Here is an 11,486-nt window from a genome sequence, read left to right on the forward strand (position 1 = left end):
GTTAGGGTGGTTGCAGCACGTGTTCAGAATGTTTTTGCTTTTTAAAGAGAAGACGCCTGTCTCATTGCTAGTGAACTGTCTGTCCTAGAGATGGGAGAGGCGACGTGAGAGGTCTCGAAAAACTGCCATCCAGGTTTCTAGGAATCAGGAGAGGGCAGAGGGATGTATATATACAAAAAGGAATCCCCATTGACGTCCGTGCCCTAAGGAGACCTCTCAGGATTTCCTGCAAACAACCCCCTGAGAAAGAATTTGGGGAGCGAGCCAAGAGCGGAGAGGAACTCATTTAAATTCTCTGCTCCTCGCCTTTCCAGTTGCAGCGGCGCGGGTTGCTAACCTGGCGCGCTGCAGGGGACGCGGGCGGGCGCGGGGGGGCGGGGCGGGTCAGGGCAGGTGCCGCTCACCGCTGGCCACGCCCCCTGGCGCCGGCGGCCAATGGGAGCCGGCCGGGCCCACAGCGCGGCCAATGGGAGCCGGCGGGCGGAGGCGCGCCGCCTCTTAAGAAGCCCCGGGGCGCGGGCGCCGGAGGAGGGCGCGTCCCGGGAGCGGCGGCGGCTGGTCTCGTCGCCATGTCCCTGCAGGTGAGTCGGAGGCCGCGGAGGCCGCGCGGGAGCCGGACGTGCGGCCTGCGCGAGGCCCCCGGGGGCGGGCGACTGGGGCCTGGAGCTTGGGACGGCTGCTGCCCGCAGTCCTCGCGCCCCCGGCCCCCCGCGAGTTCCCCGGGGGACCCCGCCGCCGCCGTGGGGACCGCCGGGGGCCGCCTGCCGGCCGCGAGCCCGGGGATCGCTTGCACGCGGAGCAGGCGCCGGCCCCCGAGGGCGCACACCCGGCGGCCCCCGGAGGACCAGGCAGGTGGGAAACGACCAGCAAAGATAAGGGCGTCCTTGAACATGTAGCGGTTTTCCCCTTGTGTATGACTCCTAATTCCTATCAGGCTTCCCTCAAAGTAATCACATCTTTCAGTCTCAAAACTCGAGGTTTTGAGGATGCTCATCAAAATGATGCTCGAGGGCAGACTGCTTCTTCAAGAAGATGCACCTTTTTGAGTCTTGGGGATTCGTGATTTTTCCAACGTGCAAGTAACTAACCCCTTTCCCTCCATACATGTTTGTAGGAACCACGCGGTGTGAGAATTTATGATCTTCCTAATTCAGTCCCTCAGTGGGAGATGATTGCTCAGAAAGGCTTTGTTGGGGCGCCTGGGTGGCCCTGTCGGTTGAACGCCTGACTCTTGGTGTGGCTCCAGCCATGATCTCATGCTCACCACGGAATCTGCTTGAGATAGATTCCCTCTCCTCCACCCCACTCATGCTCTCTGTCTCAAATGAATAAGTCTAAAAAAAAAAAAAAAAAGGAGAGACTTTGTCAACCTTGTGTCGTGGGATGACCGTGTCCTTGGGCTTCAGAAACTAAAGCTAGATTAGGTGAGAGTCACCCTAACAGGCTATTTTCAGCTGTGGTGATTGGAAGGGAAGTTTACACAGAGGCTGGGGTGGTCAGTACTGCTAGGTGGTGAGAGGGTTCCAGCCCCAGGAAAGCAGGATGCACCCCCTCACCCCCTCCACCCCCCTTCCCGGTGAGTCTTGGTAGTGACACTGGGGTCATTGCTGCACCACCGGGGTGTGGCCAGAGAGCCGTGTGAAAACATGAACAGGAGAGAGTCTGGGAAGAGGCCTCCAGGCAGGTTGTGTGGAAGACTCCAGCACAGTTAGAGGGGAGTGATGGACACATGCGTTCAAGCAGGACACCGAGGACCCGGCGCTAGAACGATGAGCTCAACAGACGCTGAAACTCTTCACCAAAAGCAGTGAGCCCTTTGGCCCAGAATGCTTTGGAATTAAGTGTAAACAACTGTACATTTAAAGCCATTTCTCATCTGTGATAGTTTTCAGACCCTCCTTCATTTATTCCCCAAGGGCTCAGCGGGGCTGAGACTGCCAACCTGTGCGCTCTGCAAGGCGCAGCTCTTGCTGCCACCACGAATCCTTCTGCCTGGCCTCCGTTAGGCACATGTGGGGAACAAATCCAGTCGCAGGCTGCTTTCCTGCTGAGCCCTGATACATGCTGTCCAGGCCACCTGGAACAGCCTTATGTGCCCCTGTCCATCCAGCAGGTGCCAGCGGATCCCTCAGGCTTAGCCAAGCACCGTCTCCTCCCATCTCCTCCCGAGGGCTTCCTCCACACCTGCTGACACTCCCTCCTCTGCATCCCCAGAGCACCCACAGCTCCTCCACTGGAGTGAGTGTCACATGATCATTGTTGACCTGCTCAGCTCCCACTGGAGCCTGAGCTCCCTGAGCGCCAGCTGCCCTGTACCTCCCTGTCGGCCTAGCAAAGGCCTGGTGCATTGTGGGGGTTCAGTACATCTGTTCGGTAGTATGATGCAAGCGATGAGCTCTGGGTGGGCAGAGTCAACAGAATGAAGTGGAGAATATACCCATTCTTACTGGTATTTCATCTTTTTTTTTAAGATTTTATTTTTTATTTATTCATGAGAGAGGCAGAGAGAGGGGCAGAGATGTAGGCAGAAGAAGAAGCAGGCTCCCTGTGGGGAACCTGATGTGGGACTCGATCCCAGGACCCCGAGATCATGACCCAAGCCAAAGGCAAACACTCAACCACTGGCCCACCCAGGTGCCCTGGTGTTTAATCTTAACACCTTCCCACTGAGATTGATAGTATCTTTTTTTTTTTTTTGGCTGAAACTGAGTCTCAGAGGAGCTTTGTTGTTTGCGTAAAATCCCATGGCATTTTTGTCTCAAGGCTAGAATTATTATTTTTTTAAGATTTTATTTATCCATGAGAGAGAGGCAGAGACACAGGCAGAGGGAGAAGTAGGCTCCATGCAGGGAGCCCGACGTGGGACTTGATCTCAGGTCTCCAGGATCACGCCCTGGACTGAAGGCGGCACTAAACCGCAGAGCCACCCGGGCTGCCCTCAAAACTAGAATTAAAATCCAAGATCCTGGGGATCCCTGGGTGGCTCCGTGGTTTAGCGCTGCCTTCGGCCCAGGGTGTGATCCTGGAGTCCTAGAATCAAGTCCCACATCGAGCTCCCTGCATGGAGCCTGCTTCTCCCTCTGCCTGTGTCTCTGCCTCTCTCTCTCTCTCTCTTTCTCTGACTCTCATGAATAAATAAATAAAATCTTAAAAAAAAAAATCCAAGATCCTGATGTGAGGCCTATGTTCTTTTACCTAAAGCTCATCGCGCTTGAACTGGGAGAAGCCGCGAAGAGGAGGGTGTGTTGGAACCACGTTGTGAAGGCCTGACCTCTTGTGGAGAGGGTACACGACTTCCCTTAGGTTGTCATGTGGTTCTATGTTCCCCCGTATATGAGGATCAATTTGCCGGAAGTTCGTTCTGGAAGGCAAGGACCTGGTATGGTCGTTGAGAAGCCTTACAATTCTCCTCAAGGCATGGCTTGCCAAGAGGAATGGAGTTGCTGTCACTGGAAAAGGCCCCAAGACCTCACAGCAAGTGGAACACCCCAGACGCTAGTAAATCTGAAGGGGGAGATCCCTACGCCTCTCTGAACAGCCCTGCCCTGAGCAAGCCCTGGGCACTTACCAAGCATTTTCATTTTGTCCTTATTATTAGGAGTACTTTTTTTTTTCCAGTTTTTTCTAGAATTATTTTTTTTCCCCAAAGAGACTTAAAATAATAATGGTAACCTTATTAAACACTGTGTCCCAGGCACTATTTTAAATATTTTACATGTGTTTACCTATTTAATCTTCCTAACAACCTTGCAGATAGGTGGTATTCTTGTCCCATATTCTGGCCCAGAAAACAGTACAAGTTAAATAACTTGCCTGAGGATACACAGTCTTAAGTGATGCAGTTTGGCTCTAGAGCCTGTGTACTTACATACTTATTTAGAAAAAATGTGCGTAGAGATCCCTGGGTGGCACAGCGGTTTAGCGCCTGCCTTTGGCCCAGGGCGGCATCCTGGAGACCCGGGATTGAATCCCATGTCGGGCTCCCGGTGCATGGAGCCTGCTTCTCCCCCTGCCTGTGTCTCTGCCTCTGTCTCTCTGTGTGACTATCATAAATTTTAAAAAAAAAAAATTTTTTTTAGAAAGAATGTGCGTGCAGAGAGAGGGGAGGGGCAGAGAGAGAGAGAATCTCAAGCTGACTTGGAGCCCAGTGCAGGCCTTGATCTCATGGCCCCTGGATCGTGACCTGAGCCAAAATTAATAATGGGATGCTTAACTGACTGAGCACCCCCCCCCCCCAGAGTCTATGTTTTTAACCCTGACATTGTTTAAAGCAGTTGACAACTTCCTAGAAAGACACTCAGAAAGATGAGGCACACCTGGATGGCTCAGTAGTTGAGCATCTACCCTCGGCTCAGGTATGATCCTGAGGTCCCAGGTCAAGTCCCACCTTGGGCTCCCCGCAGGGAGCCTGCTTCTCCCTCTGCCTATGTCTCTGCCTCTCTCTCTCTGTGTCTCTCGTGAATAAATAATAAAATCTTTAAAAAAAAAAAATCAGAAAAAAGTCTCCATTAAAAAAAAAAAAAAAAAAAAGATGAGGCAAAGTGACCCTTGCCACATGTACCCGTGCTTCTAAGACTCCTGCAGAGATTGATGAGGAGGCTGGACCATTTTCAAGATTATTTACATTGCAGAACCCAGTCTCTGGTTTACAAGTGCTTTTTGTTCATCACAAAACAACTGGTCTCGTTATGCTATCTTGCCTTCATCTTGCCTTTGGCGCTGGATGGAAACTTGATCCAGCAACTCTGCTGAGGTCACCGGGGTTCTGACATTACAGTGGGGCTATCCACTTTCTCTACTAGGACTTGGGATCTTTGGATCAAAGGGAGCTATGCACTGGAGAGAGAAAATGGGGCTGAGGGTGGAATGCCTCCTTGAACCTCTCTTACTTGATACCCAGGCTGGTGACATTGCCTGCTTATCCTTGATTTAAATAACACAAGGTAAAATACAGTGGATTTTTTTTAAAAAAAGAAAAATCCTATTAAGGATAATAATCACCAAAACCCTTTTTAGATGAACAAAGAGGTTAAAAGGGGACAGAGAAAGCTGGGAGAACATAGGGGGCACCTGGCTGGCTCAGTCAGTGGAGCATACAACTCTTGATCTCAGGGTCCTGAGTTCAAACCCCACATTGGAGGGAGAGATAATGAAAGAAATAAAAAATAAAACAAAATAAAATACTAATTTGTGGAATTTATGTGCTTTTAACTTATACAAAGAAATGTGTAGAGGTGCTGAGGGGGCTCAGTCATTTGAGTGTCTGACTCTTAGTTTCTGCTCAGGTCATGATCTCTGGGTATTTTCAAGACACAGGAACTTATTTACAGTAGTTCTGTGGTTCTGGGACCATATAAAGAATTCTGTCCAAAGCCTTTCTCTGTTTATTGCCTCGAATCTCTCAGATTTTGAGCTTCTAGCCTTGGAGCCAAGTGGCTTCTATTCTGACCCATAGACTGCACTTTCTGTACTTCTTTTTCAGCTTTCTTGGAATCACTTCCTTTTTCACATTCTTCGGTTTTTTTCTGCAAATCAGTTTCTTTCAACTTTTCTGATGATGTCTTTATGTTAGAGTCTGTCCAGCTGTAGTTAACTTCTCCAGAATGTAATCTGGAAGGAGTTTTCTTTTTTTTGGATGAACAGCTCATCTTCAGTAGCACTTTATCCCCAGCCTACTGTTCCCCTTTGTGCTTCTCCTTGGGTGCTGGCCAGTCAGCTCCTTCCTGCCAGGCATTGCTGGGCTGCTTGACCAACGGGTGGTGTTCCAGCTTCTCCATACAAACCTCTGCCCCCACAACCCCACATGCCCCCCACCAGGCAAGGCCTCCTCCCCACCCCACCCCCCTACTCCACTCCCCTCTTCCTCCCCTGGCTTCCTGCACCTCCTGCCACCACAGGTGGTGCACCTCCTCCCTTCCCTAGGCCAAGCTCTGCATCCTCCTCATCCTCCTCCTCCTCCTCCTCCTCCTCCTCCTCCTCCTCCTCCTCCTCCTCCTCCTCCTCCTCCCCTTCACCCTCACAGGCATGCTGGCCCTCTTCCACCATCACTGATGCAGGAGTATGGGAGGTACAAGGCTGGAGCTGCACATGGCCCATGCAGCATCAGACCATCTCCATTTGTATGTCGTTGGAAAATGACGTTCATTTGCCCATTTTTTAATTGATTTTTTGCTATTGAGTGGTATAAGTTCTTTATATATTTTGGATATTATTCATTTTTTAAAGATACATGATTTGCAAATATTTTCTCCCATTCCATAGGTTGCCTTTTCATTTTGTTGTTGGTTTTCTTTACAGTGCAGAAGCTTTCTGGTTTCATGGAGTCCCACATTTTTATTTTTGTTTTTGTTGCCTTTATTCTTTTGCAAGATTTTATTTATTTATTTGAGAGAAAGAGAGAGAGCAAGGACAAGCAGAGGAAGAGAGAGAGGGAGAAGCAGGCTCTCCATCTGAGCAAGGGGCTCAGTCCTCGGATCCCAGGATCATGACCTGAGCTGAAGGCAGAGGCTTAAGGGACTGAGCCACTCAGGCACCCCATTGTTGCCTTTGCTCTTGGTGTCAGATCCAAACAATCATTGCCAAGACCAGTGTCCAAGGAGCTTACCCCCTCTGTTTTCTATAGAGGAGCTTTGTGGTCTTAGGTCTTGCATTCATGTAAGATCTAAACAAAAAATCTTACTTGACCTTACATTAAATCCATTTTGAGTTGATTTTTGTGCATAGTGTAAGATAGGGTCCAGTTTCAGCCTTTTGTATATGGCTGTCAGGTTGTCCCAGCGCACCATTTGTTGAAGAGACTCACCTTTCCCCATTCTACGTTCTCGGCTCCTTTGTAATAAGGAAATAAAAAGCATGCATATATGTAAAATACTAATTTTTAGAATTTATATGCTTTTAACTTATACATGCAAGACCAGTGTCCAAGGAGTTTACCCCCTCTGTTTATATGCATGCTTTTATTTCTGGGCTCTCTATTCTATTTCATTAATGTGTTTGTCTTTAGGCCAGTACCATACTGTTTTGATTACTATAGCTTTATTTGTAATACAGTTGGAAATCAGGCTGCATGATGACTCCAGCTTTGTTATTCTTTCCCAAGATCACTTTGGCTGTAGGGTCTTTTGTGGTTCTATACAAACTTTAAGGTTGTTTCTTCTATTTCTGTAAAATATGCCATTGGAATGTTGTTAGGGATTGATTGCAATGAATCTGTAGATTGCTTTAGGTAGTATGGACATTTAAACAATATTACTTCTTTCAATTAGCATAGACTACCTTTCCATTTATTTGTTTCTTCAGTTTTTAAAATTTTTCAGTATTAAGAATCTTCAGTATTGGGGCACCTGGGTGGCTCAGTTGTTTAATCATCCAACTCTTGATCTTCAACTTCAGGTCTTGATCTTAGAGTTGTAGGTTCAAGCCCTATACCGGGTTCCATGCTGGGCATGGAGCCTACTATAAAAAAAGGAATTGTCACTAATAACAATTGTATGTGGTTCTCCATATCTTGTCTGAATATCAGGTAAATACCAGGACAAGTATCCATAAATTAAATAAATTAGGATAATTATGGTGGAACCAGACCAATAATAGTTCTGTGTGAAACCTTATTATTATTATTATTATTATTATTATTATTATTATTATTTGAGTTCCCACTGTTTGGTGGTAAATACCCTCAAAATAGATGGCCTGCGGAAGTTAGTGAATGCACTATGTGCCTTTTTGCCCTTTTGTTGTAGGCTGATTTTAACAAAATTGCAGAAGATGTGAGGAAGCTGAAAGCAAGACCAGATGATGAAGAACTGAAAGAACTCTATGGGCTCTACAAACAATCCGTGGTTGGAGACATTAATATTGGTATTTTATATAATATATGTTAATAATATGTTTAAAATCATATATTTAAGAAATAATACATTTCATCTGAACATTTATAGAAGCATTGAGTAAAAAGTAAACTTGAAAATATATCTGTCCTTCTTTTGGCAGAGTGTCCAGGAATGTTAGATTTAAAAGGCAAAGCTAAATGGGAAGCATGGAACCTCCAAAAAGGTTGTTAATTCTTAAATAAGTGAAATAAACTTTCTTAATTTCCCAGGACATCAGTCAGTGAGATCATCTGTTTGTATCCTTCTAGGGCTGTCGAAGGAAGATGCCATGAGTGCCTATATTCCTAAAGCAAAAGAGCTGATAGAAAAATATGGAATTTAAAATTCAGCTATGAGAAAGTTTTCCTTTTGAAGCCTTCATAATGGTATCATGACCTACCTAGGGAAGAAATGCACCGTTAACTCTTTACACATCATGAATATGTTTGCTGTTAACATGAATTGTAGTCCTTAATTAGAGGTATGCTGAAACTATAAATTTAATGGAATTTTACTTGCTAAAATCAGGTAATTTTAAAAGTTCTTTAAAAAAAAAACATTGATAGAGCACCTGGGTGGCTCAGTCAGTTAAATGTCTGCCTTTGGCTCAGGTCGTGAACCCAGGGTCCTGGGATTAAGTCCTGCATGGGGCACCCTGCTCAGCGGGGAGTCTGCTTCTCCCTTTCCATCTGCTCCTCACCCTTGCTCATATTCTCTCTCTCTCTGTCTCAAATAAATAAATAAAATATTTTTAAAAAATTAAAAATAAAACAATTTAAAAAGTATTCTTCTGGTAGAATGCCACAAAAACATTAACAATTTTGGGGGGCTTATCTGTTTTTCTACAGTGAGTTAGTATTATTGGTATGTAATCAAAACAGTTTATTAAGAACCAATAACAAGGCTCTTCCTTTGTTGCACGGTGTAGCTTTGGGATTCTCACTGATGTGGGGCCTTGGTAATCATCATCATACTGGTTCTATAATTCTTTACTAGGTGACCTCAGACAAATTATTTAACCTTGCTAAGCCCCATCTAGAGTTGGGGGAAAAATCAGTCTCACAGGGTTGTAAGAATTGAATGATTCTTGAGATAATTGAGAATTGATCGTTGAGGTAACTCTAATTATCCTACCTTCAATTTAAAGCACACATTATATAAAACCTAACAATGAATAAGCTTCATTTAAAAAAAATAAACTTACAAGTCAGTGACTATTCAGAGAGAGGAAAAAGCCATCTATCAATTATTTTTCTTTGGATTTTTCCATTTAAGACCTCAAAATTAAATATAGTGTCCAGTGATAATAAAATGTACAACTACTGTGCCTCTTATATTGAGTTTTATCAGAGTGAAAATGCAGAGTCTGGAATATCACATTGGCCTCTTTCTTGCTACACACAGGTTCCCTGAAAGAAGATAGTCTTGTTTTAGTGCTTCTAAAATCTGTCTGAGATTACATAGGATAAATATCCCCCCAAAAAATACCTCTATTCCCTGGATAAAGGTTTGGGTTTGGTACACTATGACCAATGAGGGATAAGTTGATTTCATGTGACTTTATTTTTCTTAAAGATTATATTTATTTGTTACAGAGAGAGAGAGAGCACAAGGAGGGGGAGCATCAGAGGGAGTGGGAGAAGCAAGCTCCACCCTGAGCAAGGAGCTTGATGCAAGGCTCGATCCCAGGACTCTGAGATCATGACCTGAGCCAAAAGCAGATGCTTAACTGCCTAAGCCACCCAGGTGTCCCTTCATGTGACTTAAAAAAAAAAGTCTAGACTGACTAGATGAATTTCCAGGGAATTATGCTGAGTGAAAAAAGCCAGTCCAAAATGTTATACAGTGTGTGATTCCATTTATGTAACTTTCTTGAAATGGCAAAATTACAGACATAGAGAACAGAATAATGATTACTATAGAGGACAGAATAGGGAGGTAGGTGTGGCTTTAAAAAGCAGCAGGAGGGACCCCGTTGGATGGAATGTTCTGTTCCTTGACTGTATCACTGTGAACATCTGGCTGTAACATTATACTGGGGTTTTGCACGTTTCCATTTGGGGAAACTGGGTAGCTCTGTATTATTCTCACAATAAAATGTGTATCTACTGTTATCTCAAAATAAAAAGTTTAATGAGAAATGAATCTAGCTTGATTCCTATTCTGGAAATTTTTGGAAAGAAAGATGGTTCGCATCTCTACTAAGTCTTCCTGAAGATTGTCAGGGGTCTACCGTCATGAAGTCAACGTCCAAATGAAAGAAGACGAAGCCATCGGCAATGATGGGGCTGCTCCTTCCAGTCAAAGCTTGGAAACTCTCAGAGCTATTCCCATGTGGGCTTCACAGCTGCCAGGTGGGGCGGCAGGTGAGAAGGCCCGTCCCCAAAGCCTGGGGTTGGCTACATCATGAGATTCCCATTATGGACCATAGTAACTAAAAACTATTGAAACAAATAATCACAAATCAAATTACTTTTGTGCCACTCCTTCCATAAGGGAGCCTTGGAAAAAATGTCACACCAAAGGGTAAAGCACGACAGGTACCAAACGTGTCATCATTTGCTTCAGCCTATTTTTAACCCAAGTTGGTTGCATGAATTCTAACTCCTCCCACAATGAATTTTTTTATATGATTTGCCCTTTGTTAGGAATGAAAACCTCTGAAAAACATGTTTTGTAGGCATTTTGCTCAATCTTCTTAAGATGTATGTAATTAAAAAAAATTTTTTAAAGATTTTATTTATTTATGACAGAGACAGAGGCAGATGGAGAAGCAGGCTCCCTGTGGGAAACCCCATTTGGGACTCAATCCCAGAACCCTGGGATCACAACCTGATCACCACTGAGCCACACAGGCACCCCGTGATTATGTGATCATAAACAAATGAATGCTTTAAAATTTAACATTAATATATATTGCTTTGTTAAGTACATTAAGCCTTAAGATAGAGACATCAGTGACACCAAGGAGTGGAGTTTATTGGGAAGATCCCCAGGACAGGAAATCAGCGTATCCAACTGAATAGCCAGGATTCCAAGAAACAAACACACTCTAGGACTTGCCAGAGATTGCAGGGCCCGTTCAGCTCCAAGGGTACCATGCCCCTTCATTCCTGTCAGCCGGCAATTCTGAGCCCCGTTTGTAGTGCTTTGCATCATACAAACTTACCTTATTTTCCTTATTTCTGCTTTTTTCCCCCCTTAGCACCTGTTTTCTCTAACTATTCTGCTTTCTCCTTACATCAACCTCAAACTGTCACCAAGCAAGGCTGAGGCATCCTGTCAGGCGTGGCATTTGTGTTTGGCCACTCTACACACCAGGGGCCAGATACCAGACTGGTTGTCCATGGAGGACCCACGTCGGCCCGAGGCAGTCACTGCCAGGCGCCAGCAGGACCCACAGAGCCAGCAGCCGCTCAGTGTAGAAAGGGCCGGGTAGGAGGGGGCCTGGGCTTGCTACTCAGTAGAGACAGCAATGATGGCTCAGAAGTGTCTTATTTTAATAAAGCAATTAGGTTACATTTTCTTATTAAATGGATGACCCTACATTTCAAAAAGATTGGATCAAGCTTTAAACATCAACAGTGTGTTGATGGATAAATTTATTTCCTAGCA

General features: G+C 45.3%; 1 protein-coding gene across 1 annotated transcript; it reads left to right on the forward strand.

Annotated features, from left to right (window-relative positions):
- The first annotated feature begins 503 nt into the window (after positions 1 to 503).
- Positions 504 to 10,016, forward strand: ACBD7 (acyl-CoA binding domain containing 7). The gene is made up of 4 exons (XM_077897107.1): positions 504 to 581; positions 7,743 to 7,860; positions 7,993 to 8,055; positions 8,141 to 10,016. Exons 1-4 carry the CDS (start codon positions 570 to 572, stop codon positions 8,212 to 8,214), a joined length of 267 nt encoding a protein of 88 aa, XP_077753233.1. The 5' UTR covers positions 504 to 569; the 3' UTR covers positions 8,215 to 10,016.
- The last annotated feature ends 1,470 nt before the right edge of the window (positions 10,017 to 11,486 follow it).

This window comes from Canis aureus, chromosome 5 (assembly GCF_053574225.1).
Source record: "Canis aureus isolate CA01 chromosome 5, VMU_Caureus_v.1.0, whole genome shotgun sequence".
Taxonomy (NCBI): Eukaryota; Metazoa; Chordata; class Mammalia; order Carnivora; family Canidae; genus Canis; species Canis aureus.

Bases quoted from the DNA above. Each gene is read 5' to 3' on its own strand.
- ACBD7 (XM_077897107.1), top strand. The intron at 7,861-7,992 runs GTATTTTATATA...TTCTTTTGGCAG, and splicing joins GGTTGGAGACATTAATATTG to AGTGTCCAGGAATGTTAGAT. The intron at 8,056-8,140 runs GTTGTTAATTCT...GTATCCTTCTAG, and splicing joins AGCATGGAACCTCCAAAAAG to GGCTGTCGAAGGAAGATGCC.